The sequence below is a fragment of the Cucumis sativus genome, chromosome 6 (assembly GCF_000004075.3).
Source record: "Cucumis sativus cultivar 9930 chromosome 6, Cucumber_9930_V3, whole genome shotgun sequence".
In the NCBI taxonomy this organism is placed as follows: domain Eukaryota; kingdom Viridiplantae; phylum Streptophyta; class Magnoliopsida; order Cucurbitales; family Cucurbitaceae; genus Cucumis; species Cucumis sativus.
Window position 1 is genome coordinate 14907376 of NC_026660.2, and position 17359 is coordinate 14924734.

The window sequence follows — 17359 nt, forward strand, 5'->3', positions numbered from 1 at the left end:
GACATTTAACGTTATCGAAAAACTGTCACGATTGCACAATCGTTGACTGGAAAAAAATGTTATCAATAATTAAACAATGACATTTTTTTTAAAAAAAAAATAGTCTCGAATAACATATTCATGACAATTAAAAAATGTCACAATAAATGAATTCGCAACATTTATTTAACCGTCGTTAATACACAAATGATGATAGTTATTTGTTGTCATAAAATAAAAATATGACAGTTATTTGAAGTCGTTGAATGCTGATTAACGACATTTATTTCATGTCATAAAATAACCTATTGCGACAATTTTTAAAATCTGTCGTCGAATGACTTTCCATGACTCTCGCTTCTATGACTGAAAATAATTGTCGCGAATTTTGTTTACGACAGTAAATAACTGTCGTCGTAGACCACTTTTCTTCTAGTGGTAGTCTAGTTTTTAAGTTGCTTTAAATCGATCTACGTAAAAGATAATCACATTAGTGTAGTGTTAAGTTTATTACAGTTGGATATTTAAGAAGTGTTCGGCTAACACTATTTCAAAACTTTACTGGTTGTCGTTTTTATTATTTATATTCATTAATTTTTTTTTATTATTTGCTGTTATATTTATTATTTGCTTCTCAAACTAAAATAGTTTACAAGTCAAACAATTATTATTATAATATAAATTAAAATAATTTATATCTCAAACACAAATTATTATAACTCAACTATAATAACCTAGGATTATAATAAACAACTCCTTGTCCAAACGCTTCATAAGATAGTATAGGTAGTGACTAATTCATTTAAGCACAAAAAGAAATTATGTCGACTATCTTATTTTGAGAGTACTTACTCTATTCTTTGGGATGGTTGTACAAGTCTATTTATAAGCACATCCTTTTGATACACACCTCCAAACTCTAGTTAAGTGTGACGGGTGATCTTAAAGGACATTTTTTATGCTCAAGATTATACGTTGCAAGTTAAGATCCAATTCAAATTTTCTAACGGTATACATTCAGCGTCATGGTTTTCGACCCCAAACGTTTGAAATACTTGACTTTTTCTTTTAAGCTGTGAGCCCAATATTTTATTTTATTTTATGATTTAAATACTTTAATTTTATAATTATTCAAAAGATGTTGATTGATATCAACATCTTGTCACTATTTACCTCGAACATTTGTATAAAACTAATATTTTGATTTACAAGTCTATCTCTTGCTCTTTAATTACATCAAACAAATAACTATAATATTTGGTAAAATAAATATAAAGAATTTGCTACACTACAAAATTTAACTTAACAATTCAATAAAAAGCATGAAAATAGACTAAGTAAGTATTAAAAAAAAAAAAAAAGCACAAAATACATTTTTAGTTTATGAGTTTGAGATCAGTATCTATTTGGTATGTGAACAAAAATTGTTGAGTTATTGTATGTTGAGTTGCCACGTTGTAGATGAGTTCATGTTTTTAGTAATATTTCTATTGAGGTGGAATTTTGTACGTTCTTCTCTTCCTTTCTATCTTACCACTTCTCTCCTCTCCCTCTATCTCTTGGAACTGCGTTCCTACCAATTTTTTGAAAAACTGATAATTGTTAAATGAAAATGGTTTTTGATTTCTCAAACCGATTACCATCAAATGAAAGTGTTTTTTAATTTATAATATACAGAAGCAAAACTCAATTTTCAATTTGGAAAATGTTGAACCTAACTGTATCTTAGATTATAAAAATCCTAAATCAAATTTCCACATCTCCCTTGCCATTTCCTCACCAATTTGTCAATATTTTCTTCAATATTGTGATTTATACGAGTGAAGGGTATGGCTACTGAGTACTGCCGAAGCATGAAGCTTCAAGGGTTGTTTTAAGAATTTCATGTATAAACTTAATAGAAAATAGTGAGAACTAGAAATGAGAATCAATAAACAAATTTTAGTTAGAAATTTGTTCACAAAAACAAATATTATGTTTTGTTTATGTTCGTGTAGCAGGTTAGTTTGTTTTTGATAAACTAATACTGTTTCAAATATAAAAACTAAAAAAAAAAATAGTTAAATTAATTTTTCAACTGATTACCGTTGAAATGGGTTTTGGTTCGTCATATGAAGGCTTCTGGATTTAGAGAGATCCGTAGGAAGGGGAGAAAGAAAGGAGAGGACAATACAAATACAAATATAGGGGAGAAAGAAAGGAGAGGACAATACAAATACAAATATTAATAAAAAGTATTAGTGAAAGAAGTGTTATTTTTTTTATTAGTTAAGTTGGAAGTATTTAGAAGCATTTTTGAGTTGATTTTATAGAGGCATAAAAAATGTATTTTATTTATATTATATCAACGTGAACCTGTTAAAGGTAAGATTGGGTGAAGCTCCTGAGTTAGTCACTTGCTGTCAATTATTCATACGGCGCTTCTTAAGTAAACGGCGAGCGTGGGAGAGCGCGTTCTCAGCGTCAAACGCGTACTGGACAAGAGCGTTTTACCTACAAAAAAGGACAAAGATCTGTTGCAAACCAGCCACAAAACCGTTGGGCCAATCAACCCACGCCACGTAAGCCCACAGAACAAATTTCATATTGTAAACAAATCCTGACGTGTTTTACTTCATTAAATAAAACCCCTAACACTGACGTGGCACACAATCACTTTTCCACGTATGCTAACTTCAAATATTGTAGTTGTTTACGCGTCTCGTAATCAAATTCGTAATAGTTATTTTTCTAGAAGAAAGTTAATTATAATAAATTTCTTAGATACTTTTATGCCCAAGTTGACAACTCTTCTCCTTTTTCTTTTCTTTTTTTGCCTTTGTTTCATCGGCTTCAAGTTTGGGCTGCAAAAATGGGTTGCTTTAGCCATATCAGAAAACAAAAGAAAAGATTATCAGGGAGCAAATTAGAAAGCATTCAACCAGCTTCTTCAGGTATTTTTCATCTCTTTTTCAAATTTATTCAAGAGGTCCATTTCATTTTTTAAGATTCATACTATTAATTGTTCCCCCAAATGGGTCTAGAAAAATCCTTCAATGTGGACAAATTTTATGATTGATTTTGGTTACTTTAATTTTAACTTTTGATTACTTTTCATGTGGTTTTAGATTTGGAATGAACAATTTTATGTAAGTAAAAAGAAATTTCTCACATCAAGTTTTAGGATTGTTTCGTTTTCTTTTTTTTTATGTTTGCTTGGAAAATAAGATAGTATCCAATTTGTTAGATTTTGCCTCTACATTGTCTTGTAGAATTAGAAATGTTGGGATTTTTTCTTTTATTGTGCATCAATCAATGACGATTCTGGTGCACAGTTCTTTTCTTTAGAGATTTATCTTTGTCAAAAAAGCAATCAATCTTCTATGTTAAAAGATTGTAATTTGTAAAAACCAAGATTGTTGTAACTCAAGAACCGTAAAATTCTACAAATTTAATTTATATTAACTCATATTAACTGTGTTTTTGCATAGTTTATAAAATCTAAACTCAATGTAAGCATGGCATAAATTTATTATTGATCTAAATATCACTGACTCCTCGGGCAAATTTTTAAAGTATGTTGACGTATATTAATGATTAATTTTACATAATTCTATGTCGTGTCAACCTACAAATTAATTTTTTTAATTATATAAAAAATTGAAACAATGAATAATGCATTTTGGTGTTGCTTATGCTAATCATTAATTTATTATTTATTTATTACCAGGAAATGCAGTAAAAGTAAAAAGGGATTTGAAAGTAAAAACAAGGGAAGAAGCAAAAGAGGTGGTTTACGAAAACGAGCACCGGTTGGGTTCAAATATAAAGAAAGAGGTTTGTGGTGAAGCAAAAACGTCAAACGAAGAGGTAAAAACATTTACATTCCATGAACTAGCAGAAGCAACAAGAAATTTCAAGTCGGATTGCTTTCTAGGTGAAGGAGGATTTGGCAAAGTTTACAAGGGCTATTTGGCAAGGATTAACAAGGTACATTTTCTTTTTATCACTTTTCAAGTTAATCCACTCTAATAAAAGTAATGTACACATATCTAAATAATTTTAACACAACAACCATTAAACCTCCCACCATTACAAACAAAAATCTTATCATTTAATTAGGATTGAGCTGAGTTTTATTTTAATAATGATGCTTTAAAAAGTTGATTGTTTAGTAATTTTTTCTAAAAAAAATAATGTATACATCCTCGTTTAGTCTTACAATAACTTTTATCTTTTTTAAATAGAGTAATTGAATTCTGAGTAAATTATAAAAAAACACTTTTTGAAAGAGTTTTTTTAGTTTTAAAATATGGATATAAACTTTAAATTTTTATTTACTTGTCTATTAATTTTTTATTGTTAAATTCAATTGACAATTTAAGGGCTTCTTCACTAGTTGAGTTATCTATTCTTTTAAAGAAATTTGTGTGATTGTTTCGCTAAAGGTAGATATAAACATATCATTCATTTAGGTTGAAAATATTAGTATGTACACCCCAAAACAAAATAATTTTAAGATATAACCAAATTTAGGTTGAAAATATTAGTATGTACACCCCAAAACAAAATAATTTTAAGATATAACCAAATTTATGTCTAATTTTTAATATCTATATTATTATATATAAGCTCTGATGAGTTGGTACATGGTTGTTTTTATGTTTAAAAGTATTTGAATACATAGCTAAATACTAAAAACCAAAATAAATTTCCAATCATAAAAGATAAAAATTAGTATTTATAAGTTTACTTTTTAACAACTAAAACAAAGACAGTCCTTTTTTTTTTTTTTACTAAAATATATAACCAATATATTTGAATACATCTCTTACACTTTATTTTGAAATTACCTTATACTTTCCAAAGTTGTAATATTACACCCTAAACTTTCATATTTCAAAACTATATTTGGAATAGAATTCCTTAGAATTTAGAATATACTTCTTTGACAATAATCTAAAATAATAAAATAATCTAACTTTTTTTCTAAAATATCACTAGCACATCAATTATATGTATACTTCAAGAACATTTTTGAAACACTTATGTGAGTAATAAGTATTTTTTAAATAAATGACACAGTTCAAGAAATTGTTTTAAAGTGAAGTTATGATTGATAATTTAACATGCAAATAAAAAGAAAGAAAAAGAAAAAAAAGTAAGAGAAATTGATATTAATATATTGTTTTTTGGACTCTAATTTTGATATAGCTTGTAGCTATAAAGCAACTTGATTGGAGTCGAGGTCAAGGAATAAGAGAATTCATGGTGGAAGTGGTAACATTAAGTTTGGCCAATGACCCAAATCTTGTAAAATTGATAGGCTATTGTGTTGAGGGTGATCAAAGATTGTTGGTATATGAGTTCATGCCTTTAGGATCATTGGACAAACATTTGCACGGTATGCCCTTTATTCTCTTTTTACTTTCTTTGAACAAAAAGAGAATAGAAGTTGTAAAGATAACAATTAAATTAAAAATATTAATTTATATTACAAAGTTTTAAAAAAAAAATTATAAAAGCAACGGGTCTAAATAGACTTTTAATGATAGATTTAATATGACCTATTATTCATAAATTATTTAGAGTCTATCAACAATAAACGTTTGTTAGCGATAAACTTTGTTATATTTGTTTTTTTTTTTATAATTTTGCTGTACATTTGATTATTAACATCATTACAATTATCCTAATAAAAATTTAAATGTATAATATTATTATTGATTATGATATATTACAAGTTTAGTTTTAGATTCCTTAAAGTTTACATACATTTGATATTATGAACTATCAAAAGTACTCCAGTAGAATTGTTAATTTTATGTGTAATAATAATTTATGCTCATGAATTGAATTTGATGTCAAATAGAACTCTAGATTTTGAATTGTGTTTTACTTTGTGTGCGTGAATTTTGGAAATAATATTGGATAGGACGATGACTTGTACAGCATATTAACAACACACTATTGAAGATGGAAGTTTTTTAGGGTCTCTTTGACATTTTCTTAATTTATATTATTCATTGTGCCATAAGATTGAAACCTCAAAAACTTATTAAATTAATTATGTCTAAAAGTTTAAATAATAAATAAACATAATTAGACTTTATTAAAAATATATGTATTATTTCCATATTAAGTAATGCTGAATGAGTAGTTAAGAGTTTGATTTGGTTGTGGGTATGTATATATGTATAGATGTTCCAGCAGGGAACAAAGTGCTTGATTGGAATACAAGAATGAAGATAGCAGTAGGAGCAGCAAAAGGGTTGGAATATTTACACAACAAAATGAAGCCAGCAGTTATATATAGAGATTTAAAATGCTCAAATATTTTGTTGGGTGAAGATTATTGGCCAAAGCTCTCAGATTTTGGGCTAGCAAAAGTTGGTCCAAGTGGTGATAACACTCATGTGTCTACTAGAGTTATGGGCACTTATGGATATTGTGCACCAGATTACGCAATGACTGGCCAGTTGACATTCAAATGTGATATCTACAGCTTTGGGGTTGTTTTATTGGAACTAATCACGGGTAGAAAAGCTATTGATCATACAAGACCTTCAAAGGAGCTGAGTTTGGTAGCATGGGTGAGTTTTTATTTATTTTATTTTAATTTTCAACAAAAGTACTATTTTCATATAAGTTATTCAGAACATAAGTTGTATTTAAAAACTTCTTAAAATATTAATTACTTTTTAAAATCTTATAAATTACTCTAAAGAGATGTCATATATATTTCAAAAACTATTGTTGGGTATACATTTTCTTTAAAATAAATTTATATAAAAATGGAAAATGAAATGATGTGACTATGTCCTGAAAAAAGATTTAGAATTTTATTCTAGGTCACTTTTTTTTTTTTTTTTGTCTAGTGCGTAGTTTTTATCTATAATTAAAAGAATTTCTATTCGATTACTTTAATTTTCTAACATAAAAAACAGTAATAATCATTTGAAAAGTATATTAAATTTAGTTAATTCACAAACTATGATTTTATTAATTAACACAAATTTTGGTTGTATTTTTTTGTGTTGGTAGGCAAGACCATTGTTCCGAGACCGAAAGAGATTCTTAGTAATGGCAGATCCAAGGTTGGATGGTCAATTTCCCATTAGAGGATTGTATCAAGCTCTTGCCATTGCAGCAATGTGTCTTCAAGAACAACCTACGATGAGACCAACAATATCAGAAGTTGTCGCAGCTTTAAATTTTCTTGCTTCTCAAAATTATTCTCACACAACCGATTAGCTTATAAATATCAATTACCCAATTCTAATATATTATATACTTCTTTTCATGGGTCTATCTCCCTAAGAAGCTTATAATTATGTGACCCACTATAGGATTGTTATATTGGGGTAGGATGAAGGTATAGGATCATGTTTGAGTTGTCTTTATGATTCTATTGATTTCGTTTTTAGTTTTTTAGTTTTTTTTTTAATAATAATAAGATTGAGTTAGTTTTATGAGTTCTAAACTTTGTAGCAATTATCTTCTTTTGATAATCTTTTCTATGGTTTATTGTTAACACATATATTGAGGACAAAATTGTTAGAGTTAAAAAAATGACTTTTAGAGCTTTACCTTTTCCTCTTCTTCTTTTTATGTTCAAATTTGTGACTTTCGGTAAAGTCATTCATCAAATAAGTTAGGGAGATTTTCCATTTCAAGGTTGTTTAAATATTATTATACGTATAATAATATTTAAACAAAGTATGGAGATTTGTAAGAGCTGGTCGATTAGAGCTTTTGAACAGTTGGTGATTTGTTTTTCAATCTTCTTACGTAGTAGAATCAAATTTCTAAAGATGTGTTTAGTCCAAAGAGCGGAAAGTAAAATTTGTGAACTGTGTTTTTGTTTAGTTTAAAGTGTCGATGGATTAATTACTAAAAAAACATATTAAATTTTTAAAAAATTTATTAACTTCTTATATGGTGGTGATAGAAGTTCACAACTTTCTAAACTTCATAGTTCAATACTTATTAATATTTTACTTGAGATTAAAGAAGAGTTGAAACATTATAAGAATTATTAAAAGTTAAAAAAATATTCGAAAACGTGAGTAATTGAAGACGAAATGAAAATGAAATCGTGAAACGTAAAAATATTAAAAAAGAAAGTTTGATTGATATCAGACCTGTCTGAATCGAATTAGGTCAAAAACATTCAATTCAAACATGAATTTTGAATAACTTTACGCTACAAATCAATCATTATGAGAATTTGGACTCTTTGAATTTCTAACATTAGAAAAAATAATAGAAGAAGAAGAATGGAAGATAGTTGATTTGGGTTTAAAATGTTAGTTTGTGATTTTTTCTCTCCCTAAACTATAATGCTGGAATTGAAGTCGTAAATACATAAATATATGATTTTAAAACTTTGAAAGAATAGTGAAGTTTCCCGCCCAAACTCAACACCTAACAAACAAACAGAATATAAGTACAAAGAAGCATATACAACATTAATGGAGGCCAAGGCAATGATCAACTTCACATCCTCATTCCCCCACTTCCATTGTTGAAAAATGCAGCAGAGAGCTATCCGTACAACAACCGACGATCCTTGCACCATAATGAACTCCACTCTATCACAAGATCAGCCTCAAGGAATTAGATTATCAATGGACGATTTCACTGCCGCTGGTGATCTTCTTCCAGTTTCCGATCCTCGTTTCTGGATAAGGAAGCGAGATCGCAATTCACGCTACAGATTCCGCGTGCATTGGATTCATTTGATTCCTTTGATTCTGCTCCTCATCCTCTTTATTCTCTGGTGGTCATCTTATCCAGGTAAATTTCCTCAATAATACATTATTATTCTGTTTATCTTAGGTACATTCACGTAATTTTCTTCAATCGATAAATCTCATCCGTTGACAATTCGTTTCTGATTCTTCTTGCATGTATAATTTAGCACTTTCTTTCACTTTCCGATATATATTCTGATTTTATCAAGAATTTTCAAGTACTTACTCTTTTTCTTGATTTCATGATCTTGTTCTTTCTTGCCTCCTCTGTTGTTGATCAGTAATTTCTAAATCGATTTACTAATACTTGTGCTCTTTTTCTCATGCGAACACATGAATTTAGCGATCAAGGATGGAGGAATTAGGGCAGTTGATGAGAAGGATCGGTTTCCGGAGGTGCCGAAGTACGTTGATCATACCGAACTTGCCGTTCTTGGAGATGCTGGAATGGATATTGCTTCGAGTCCTTTGAATCTAACCAGCGTTGGCGATCGAGATTCACGAATAATACCAAGTAAAATCGATTGAGAATTGTTTTTTTTTTTTCTTTTTTTCTTTTTTTGTCTCGTTTAGAAATCTGAGATTAGTTTCACTGAAAATCAAGTAGTTGATGGAGAGGAGAGATTGGGAATTTACAGAACTGTCCCCATACAATGCATTGGCATTCAATCAGATTTACTCATAGAATATATAACAGAAAAGCATAGTCGAGTAGCAATTCAATGAAAATATTTTGGAAACTTGATATGATACTGATCTTTCCCATTCTTGAAGAATTATACATATTTGTTAATAGATTGTTTATGATCTCATTTAAAAATACATAGAATGATAGATTTACGGTATTTATTGATTAATATGTTTCTCAAAATCTCCAATTCAACATTCTCATAAATTGTGTTTGAGTTTTCTGTCACACGTGTAACATTTTTTTGGAATTGACCAATGGTTTATAAGAAAACCACTTATCTTCTCCCTTTCAATTTATGTTCTTTAAGTAATAGTGGGAGGGAAAAAAAAAAAGAAGAGGTAACGAGTAAATATTCCTATTATTTTTGTTAAATTATAAAAATTATAACTCAAAACATAAATTTAAACTTTGAAAAGTACTAATGTTACAGTTGAACTTTCACATTAAAAAATAATGTAAATTTCTTTGAAAAAATGAATGAAGATTGAGATATAAAATGTTGTGACAATAACGGTTTTAGTTATTTTCATACAATTCTAAGTATATCTTGTTTGAAATTCTAGAGTTTAGCTTCAATTAAAGTTTAGATATAATATTACCATTTTTAAAAATATGTAAACACTTCTAAAACAAATGAGAAAGGTCAAGAATTTGCCATAATTGGATTGTAAGAGTCGCATGAGTGGGATAAAAGTTGGTATTACTAAAGTATTACTATTTTCATATGTTTGTGTGTCTTGTATTAGTGTATTTTCAAGATTATTACTACAACTATTATGAAATTAAAAAATTGAACCTTCAAATTGGGAGTGAATGTAAATTAAGTTTCGCCTATCGGATAATTCTAATCAATTGGCTACATCTCAACAACAAAAAAAAAAAAAAAGAAGAAGAAGAAGAAGTAGAGAGAATATACGGAAGGCCACTTGATTGTAGGTGAAGTTAGGTAGTGTTTGTACTACCAAGAGGTGGATTGGAAGTTACTTTTGAAAAAAAAAAAACCTTATGGGCTGATCCATTGGAGTGGAGGAATGAAGGGCGGCCCAAAAACTTGGAGGCCGAGAGTCCATTAGTAGTCAATTTGAGTGATTGCACATGAGGCATGTGATTCCATCTATCTATCGGCCTTCCCCTGGAAACCTACCTCAAACAACCACCAGGGCCACTTGAGGAGGGGACCATGTTAGGACCGAATTAAAAATTACATAAATATTATATGTATATTGTATGTGTATGTGTATGTGTGTATGAGTGTATGAGTGTATATAATAATATATGTGTTAAGATTAATGTAGGAAAGGGGTTTTGATGAAGGTGATGTGACTCCACATTTGGGGCATCCTACCTGTACACTCAAAGCCGTGACCGGATAAGCTAAATGAAATATAAACAAAAACAACAACAAAAGAAAGAAAAAAAAGAAAGAAAAAGGGGGGGTAATTTCACGTGGGTATGTGGGCCCTACCACATGTGGGGGACTTTTCCACTCCCCTCATTCGTCTCTTTCACCTCCTCGCTCATGTTTATAGCCATTACCATTAGCCACCCAATCCGCATTTTAGGTATTCCCCTTTCTATACTCTCTTCCATTTTACCTTTTAAATACTTCTCATTTTTACTCTTAATTTTTATATCAATCTTCCTACTTAAGTTTATGGTACATTTCTTTTTTATCTTTTACTTCTATTTTTTTTAAAACATACCTTTTTTACCATTTACCAAATCATCATCCCTTAACAAATAGAAAAACCTAAAAATCGACACATATAATATATATGTGGTTCACTAATATTATATTAGATGGAATTCTTTTAGATTCTACATTACACCACTAGAGATTATAGGATCGACTTATGCACGTCTCTAAACTATAGGATCAAAATTACGAAAAATAAACTTAAAAGTTTTCGAGGATGACACTCCCAAACCCTACTGGACATATTGTTCTTGGACTTTTGCTCATTTGACTACTCATTGAGACTCCCATATTAGATTGTTCCTAGCACCACATAACAAAGTTAAGAAAGTCCAACAATATTTATTTATCGTGTTTCTTTGTGTGACAAAAGTATTGTTGATATTTAAATCAATTTTAATTAAAAAAACAATAGAAAAAATAATTTCTCAAATTTTGATTACTTATGGAATTAGGAAAAACTAATAGAAGCATATATATATAGTACTATTTTTTTTCTATATTTTCATTGTTCTATTGATATAAGGGGTGAATCCATATTTTCATTTTCATTGTATCGTAAAAAGCATGAACCATAAAAAAATTGTTACTAACATAAATATAATATAAATAATAGACATCATAATAATTTAAAAATCAAATAACGTTTATTTATTAATTTAATTATTTTATATAGTTTTTAAAAAATATCCATTAAAATTTGTGTAAAATTTTAAAACGTTAAGAATTTTGTGAAACTTTGAGGGAAATTTACTTATCTCTTTAATTCCATTTGTAACAAAGAAAGAAAGTCTCGTGGGAAAGGTTGTGGCTGTCTACCGTTAAATTTCCATTATCTCCTAAGAAATATACGTTTTTACGTTAATTACGAGGGTAATAGCGGAAATTTCAGTTGCTAATGATTAGTATTTTTATTTTGAATGATAATTTTTTGTTATCCTTTTCTGCATCCAAAGCCGTTCTTTCTTTTTTTAGTGGTCAATTATTGACATTACCTTATGAGGAAATTATTGTCCTCTTAAAATAATTAAAGAAGTAACCCTCTTTTTAACCTTAAACGTTACAACAATAGTAATTATTTAACTTTTACAATAACAATGCAAAAATTAAAACTTGTTTACAACCTTCTTAAAATAATTCTTAGTTAAAAAGTACCTTTTATCATTAACTTTAAATTAAGAATGAAATAAGGTTGTTTGAAAAATATTCTTTTAACTTTTATTAATTTTAAGAATACCATGGAACCATTATTTTTTCAAAAGTTGTACATTTAAAAAAGAACTATTTTTACATAATAGGATAAAGTTGATAATGTGAAAATAATGTTACTTCATGATGGAATATGATTCTAAATGTCACAAGATGAATAATAATTGTGTCAAAATTATATACTATATTTTCTCAGCCTTCATTATTAAGACAACGAAGTTTCAATAATTATGAAGGGAATTTTTCGTCCATAATGAATTGTGCCTTCTACATGTTTTGTTTATCTTCAAAAATCATTTCACATATATATATAGTTTTTTTTTTTTTGAGATAAAAAGATTAGATAATTTTGAATTGATTCTTTGAGACATAGATATATCAATTTTAATTTCACAATATGGGGAGAGAGCATTGAAAGGAATCCACATCCTATAGGACATATATAATACAAAAATCTTGTTTCAAAAAAGAGATGGGACGAGGATGTCCTCTTCTCAACACTCCTCTTTTTATTGTCTTCTCAATTTATTTATAATATAATTCTTTTTTATTTTTCATTTTACGTTTTACTTCTATTTCTAATTCAAAAAATTATTTTAAATCACACACCTTTTAAAAGTATCTACAAGTATGCAACAAAATATCATAATTTATGTACGATAGATCATGATAGACTACTATATGTATTGAGTGAGAGGTAGGACATTTTGATTCTCTTTTAGTTGACTACCTAAGCGAGGCAAATTCGAGCTCGAAAGTTTAAGGATTCCTCATCATCTTATTTGATGTGCTGACCATCTTAACCTTCCTCTCATGTGGGAAAATTCTTTGATTTCTTTTGGCACAATATGATTATTTATTGATCTATTATTGTCAAGGTAGATGAATTGTAATATTTATTATATTTCGTAAATATTTTGGTCTATTTTAATATATTTTGAAAATAATAATTTTAAATTCTAAATTCTAAATTCTAAATTCTAAAGTTAACCATTTGCTAATAGTATATGTTTATTTATTTATAAAACAAAATTAAAAGTTCATAGTGAGAACTAATCGACATATAAAGAACAAAATAAAAGTTCTAAATTTGCATGCACTTAGATACTTTAAAATATTTTTAAAGTTTAAGTGTTCGTATACTATGAGATTAGATAATATTTTGTATACTATGAGATTAGATAATATTTTGGAATCTAAACAAGTAGTTTAATTACAAATTATTATAGAGATTAAACCTTCTTATAAAAGAATATTTACTGTGGTCGATCATTATAAGTACTCTCACATATAGTTTCAATCTAGTTCAATAGTTTCTATAACTATATATTTTCATTTTTTTTTGACACTCTAAAACGTTTGATTCTTTTCATTCAACCATAAATTTCATTTCAATTGATGATATTAGATATATGAAACATACATTAAAAAAAGTTTACTCAAATACAAAATTATAACATCTTCAATCCAATTAGAGAAATGAAGCATTCATGTTGTGGAAAAAGTAAAATATATAGATCAAGAATCACAAAAGTGTAAAAATTACAATGATTCATATTCAAAATTGAAGAGAGTATAATAAGAAGAAGAAGAAGAATGGTAAATAATAAGTGAGTGGGGAGGCAGCGGGACAAGGAAATACAAAGGGCCAATGGTACTGAGATGAACCGGTCGGGAGAGCCAACAACTCACAATGTGCCTTATTTCACAACACACACAAACCTCAAATCCATTCATCTTTTGTCTTCATTTTCCTCCCCATCTCCCTTTAAAAATCTCACCAAATAAAAACAAAATCCAACCCCCTCCCTCAAAAAGAACCCTAGAGACTACCTGGCCCTTTCCTCGTGCATCAAAAATCGTGCAAATCACCCCAAGTAAAACTATGTTAAGTGCAAAGTTCAGTCTAAGATGTACACACAAATTCTTTCATCTTCTAATGTTACGGTGTAGTGCATGCCATTTGTTGTTGCCTACAAAGATAATAAGCATTTACAATATTAAACAGCAGAGGGCAAAGCTTAGTGGTATTAGCAATAACTTGTAGAGATGTGTGTGTGGAGTGACTAAACCTCACTCATAAAAAAGAAACTTGATGTGAACAAAGTGACAATCCAATATGACGTATTTTTTTCCTCCGGTGAAAAATGGGATTAGAAGCAATGTGTGTGGCAATATGTTGTCACATAACAATAGAGTAGGAGCTCAAAATCCTCAAGCAACTGAATAATCAACCAAATAAGTATATTTATAGTTGCTACCAAATACTCGGTACTCAGCCTCGGTTGATGAATAAAACATAATGTTTGTTTCTTGGCCGGCTTATCGTGAAATGAGTGAATCACTTGAAAACATATGAAAACTAGGGGTGTCCATAAAATATTTGAAAACTGAATCGAAACCGATGTATGTGGTTTGGTGCGGTTTATGTTAGGTTGAAACTATTTCTTTTGCGATTCGATTCAGTTTAATGTTTTAAACCGATTTTATAACCGAATCAAACCGCTTCATTTTTTAAAAAATAAAAAATTGAATTGAATTAAAGAAATCTTCATAAACGTTTTGTTTCTAAAATTCAGTTAAATATGTTGACCCGAAAATACACTGAGGTCTAAAATAGAAAGGAAAATATTATAGAACCCAATGCTTTGGTGACTCGAGATTGTCCAAGATTTAAAATAGGAAAGCAAATTTTATCGAACTTAATGCTTTGGTAGCATGAGATTCTCCAGGATTTAAACAATTGTAATCGAACCATATATGTGATTCGGTTTGACACAAATGTGCAGTTCGATTAAGTTTTGTATGAGATTTTTTTTTTTTTTTGCACTTTGCAGTTTAGTGCAGTTTCAACTTGAATCAAACCAAAAACACTCCTAATGAAAATGGTCGTTCATGGATGTTCGAGAATCAAAACAATAACTCCAATTTGAACCATAAAAAACCTTCAATTGAAAAGAAGTTGAAATAAGCTAATATTAGAACTAAATTGTTTTTATTTTAGTAACTCAACTCTCCACAAATTTTAAATTTTATAAATGATAACTTTTTAAAAATAATTATAGATACAAGAAAATATCATAATTTATTTGTGGTAAACCACGATAACAACACACATCATAATAAATACAAATAAGAGTCTATAGGTAGAACATGATATTTAAATATTTTTTATAAATATTTGGATTCATTTTACTATATTAAAAATAACCCTAACCTCTCTATATACATACCAAATTGTTTTTTCACACGAAAAGTATATGATCCATCGTTAAATGATTGTGTCGAACTAGTATATGATCCATCGTTAAATGATCGTGTCAAACTTTGAATTAATGAGATATGTACAAATTATATAGTGAAATTTGTGAAATGTTATTGGAACAACAAATCATGTGAAATTTTGGGGTCCTTGAGGAATGGGAGAACCTTAACCTTTTCCACTCATTTTTTTCTTCTCCTTTCATTTTTTAATTCCAAAAGTGCTTTTAAAAAAGTCCCATTTTCCCTTTCTCCCACCGCCACTCTTGTTCCTTCTTTTCACTTCAATATTTCCTATCACCTTTTCCACCTTCAAAGCAGCTTTTCCTTCGAGGTAAGCTATGAGTTATGATTATTTTTAAGGCCTAAAATGTATTAGATGAGATTAGTCTTACTATTTAAAAATAGTTGAGTAGTTATATGTATCATGATAAAAGATATTTTTAAATAGTGTTTTTTTTTTTTTGTTAAATTTGTCGTTCTCAAACCAAACGATCATGTTATAAGTTTTTGTAGTATAGAATAAAATAAAATTTCAACACTAATTGACAATAAAAAAGAGTAACTTACCTCCATCTAATAAAGTGTGAAATTATTTGACTTTTTTAAAAGGTATGATCTTCAATATAGTAGCCATCAAATGTTATACACATTATAAGATTTTTTTGTTTTTTCAATATCAGATTCTTGACACATTCTTTGAATATGATACTCTTTGAATTCACTATTTTTTTTATCATGCATTTTCTTTTCATGTATGTTATAATATTAGATTGTAAATAGTTTATTAGTTAGTGAGTGAAGTGTTTATAGACCTTGAAATAGGATCTTATCTTAGACCATAGAACCAAAAGATGTTTGGTGTTGAATTTGGCACTTTTGTGAATTGCCCATCAACTTTTTAGCTGTCGAGCTCAATTTCGTATGTCATATCAAATATGGACTCTTGTTTTATTTGTCTAACAGTGTGGGAGCAAACACAATGAACTAAGGTAAAAAATGGTTAGCTGGGATTTGCAAAAATCACTTTTTTTTCTCTTTTTGTATGTTATTCATTTATGAATTCTAGAACATCGTAACATCTAAACTGAAATTTGTGGATTTATTATGTTTTCATGAATTATTAATACATCTTTTCATATTGAAGTTTTAATTATTATGACTACCAGTCATTAAAGTCTCTGTTTGAGATTTGTTGTGAATGGACATGTGATTCAAAATGGTAATCTTATCAACTTGTTTACAAAATTTTACTAAACACAATCGAAGTTATTATATAAAAAAAAAAACAAGATTTAGATTTGTTTTAATTGATTCATGTTTATAGGAAGTCAATTTATAAAAGGTGTTTAATTATTTTAAATTCATCACAACACAATATGAGTGAAAAAGTTAAATAAATGTTAGAAATTTAACAAATAATAATAGTTAAATTAACTCGTTTAGATTAAGATTTAAATATTTTTGTCAATATCTACCTTGCAAACATTATGCATTTCTTTATTAATTTGTTGAATACTACCCTCCAAGATAAAGGGAGGGTAGAACAGATTGAGTGAAGTGTTGTGTTAGGCAAATATGACTTGAAATGACCTTAATACCCTTCAAATATTCTTTTAATTATATAACTAATCTTCCATCAAATCAACCCGACGTCGTCGTCTCATATCTACCCTACCGTTTCATGACTACTCCACAAGGACTTACCACATAAGAACAACCATATCAATATTGGACCTCAACAACTCTTAAATTTATCTCTATGAATCATCAGTATCTATCGATTTC

General features: G+C 28.5%; 2 protein-coding genes across 2 annotated transcripts; both read left to right on the plus strand.

Moving 5' to 3' along the window:
- Positions 1–2776: 2776 nt before the first annotated feature.
- LOC101221327 (probable serine/threonine-protein kinase PBL5) lies at positions 2777–7441 on the plus strand. The gene is made up of 5 exons (XM_004148200.3): positions 2777–2912; positions 3689–3948; positions 5173–5362; positions 6160–6551; positions 7003–7441. The coding sequence occupies exons 1-5, from the start codon at positions 2831–2833 to the stop codon at positions 7210–7212; spliced, it is 1134 nt and encodes a 377-aa protein (XP_004148248.1). The 5' UTR covers positions 2777–2830; the 3' UTR covers positions 7213–7441.
- Positions 7442–8387: 946 nt separating this feature from the next.
- LOC101221086 lies at positions 8388–9464 on the plus strand. The gene is made up of 2 exons (XM_004148199.3): positions 8388–8757; positions 9058–9464. The coding sequence occupies exons 1-2, from the start codon at positions 8493–8495 to the stop codon at positions 9240–9242; spliced, it is 450 nt and encodes a 149-aa protein (XP_004148247.1). The 5' UTR covers positions 8388–8492; the 3' UTR covers positions 9243–9464.
- Positions 9465–17359: the final 7895 nt, after the last annotated feature.

Coding starts and splice junctions, on each gene's coding strand:
- LOC101221327 (XM_004148200.3), top strand. CDS start 2,831: ATGGGTTGCTTTAGCCATATCAGAAAACAAAAGAAAAGATTATCAGGG. Junction 3,949..5,172: donor ATTTGGCAAGGATTAACAAG/GTACATTTTCTT, acceptor ATTTTGATATAG/CTTGTAGCTATAAAGCAACT. Junction 6,552..7,002: donor AGCTGAGTTTGGTAGCATGG/GTGAGTTTTTAT, acceptor TTGTGTTGGTAG/GCAAGACCATTGTTCCGAGA.
- LOC101221086 (XM_004148199.3), top strand. CDS start 8,493: ATGCAGCAGAGAGCTATCCGTACAACAACCGACGATCCTTGCACCATA. Junction 8,758..9,057: donor CTGGTGGTCATCTTATCCAG/GTAAATTTCCTC, acceptor ACATGAATTTAG/CGATCAAGGATGGAGGAATT.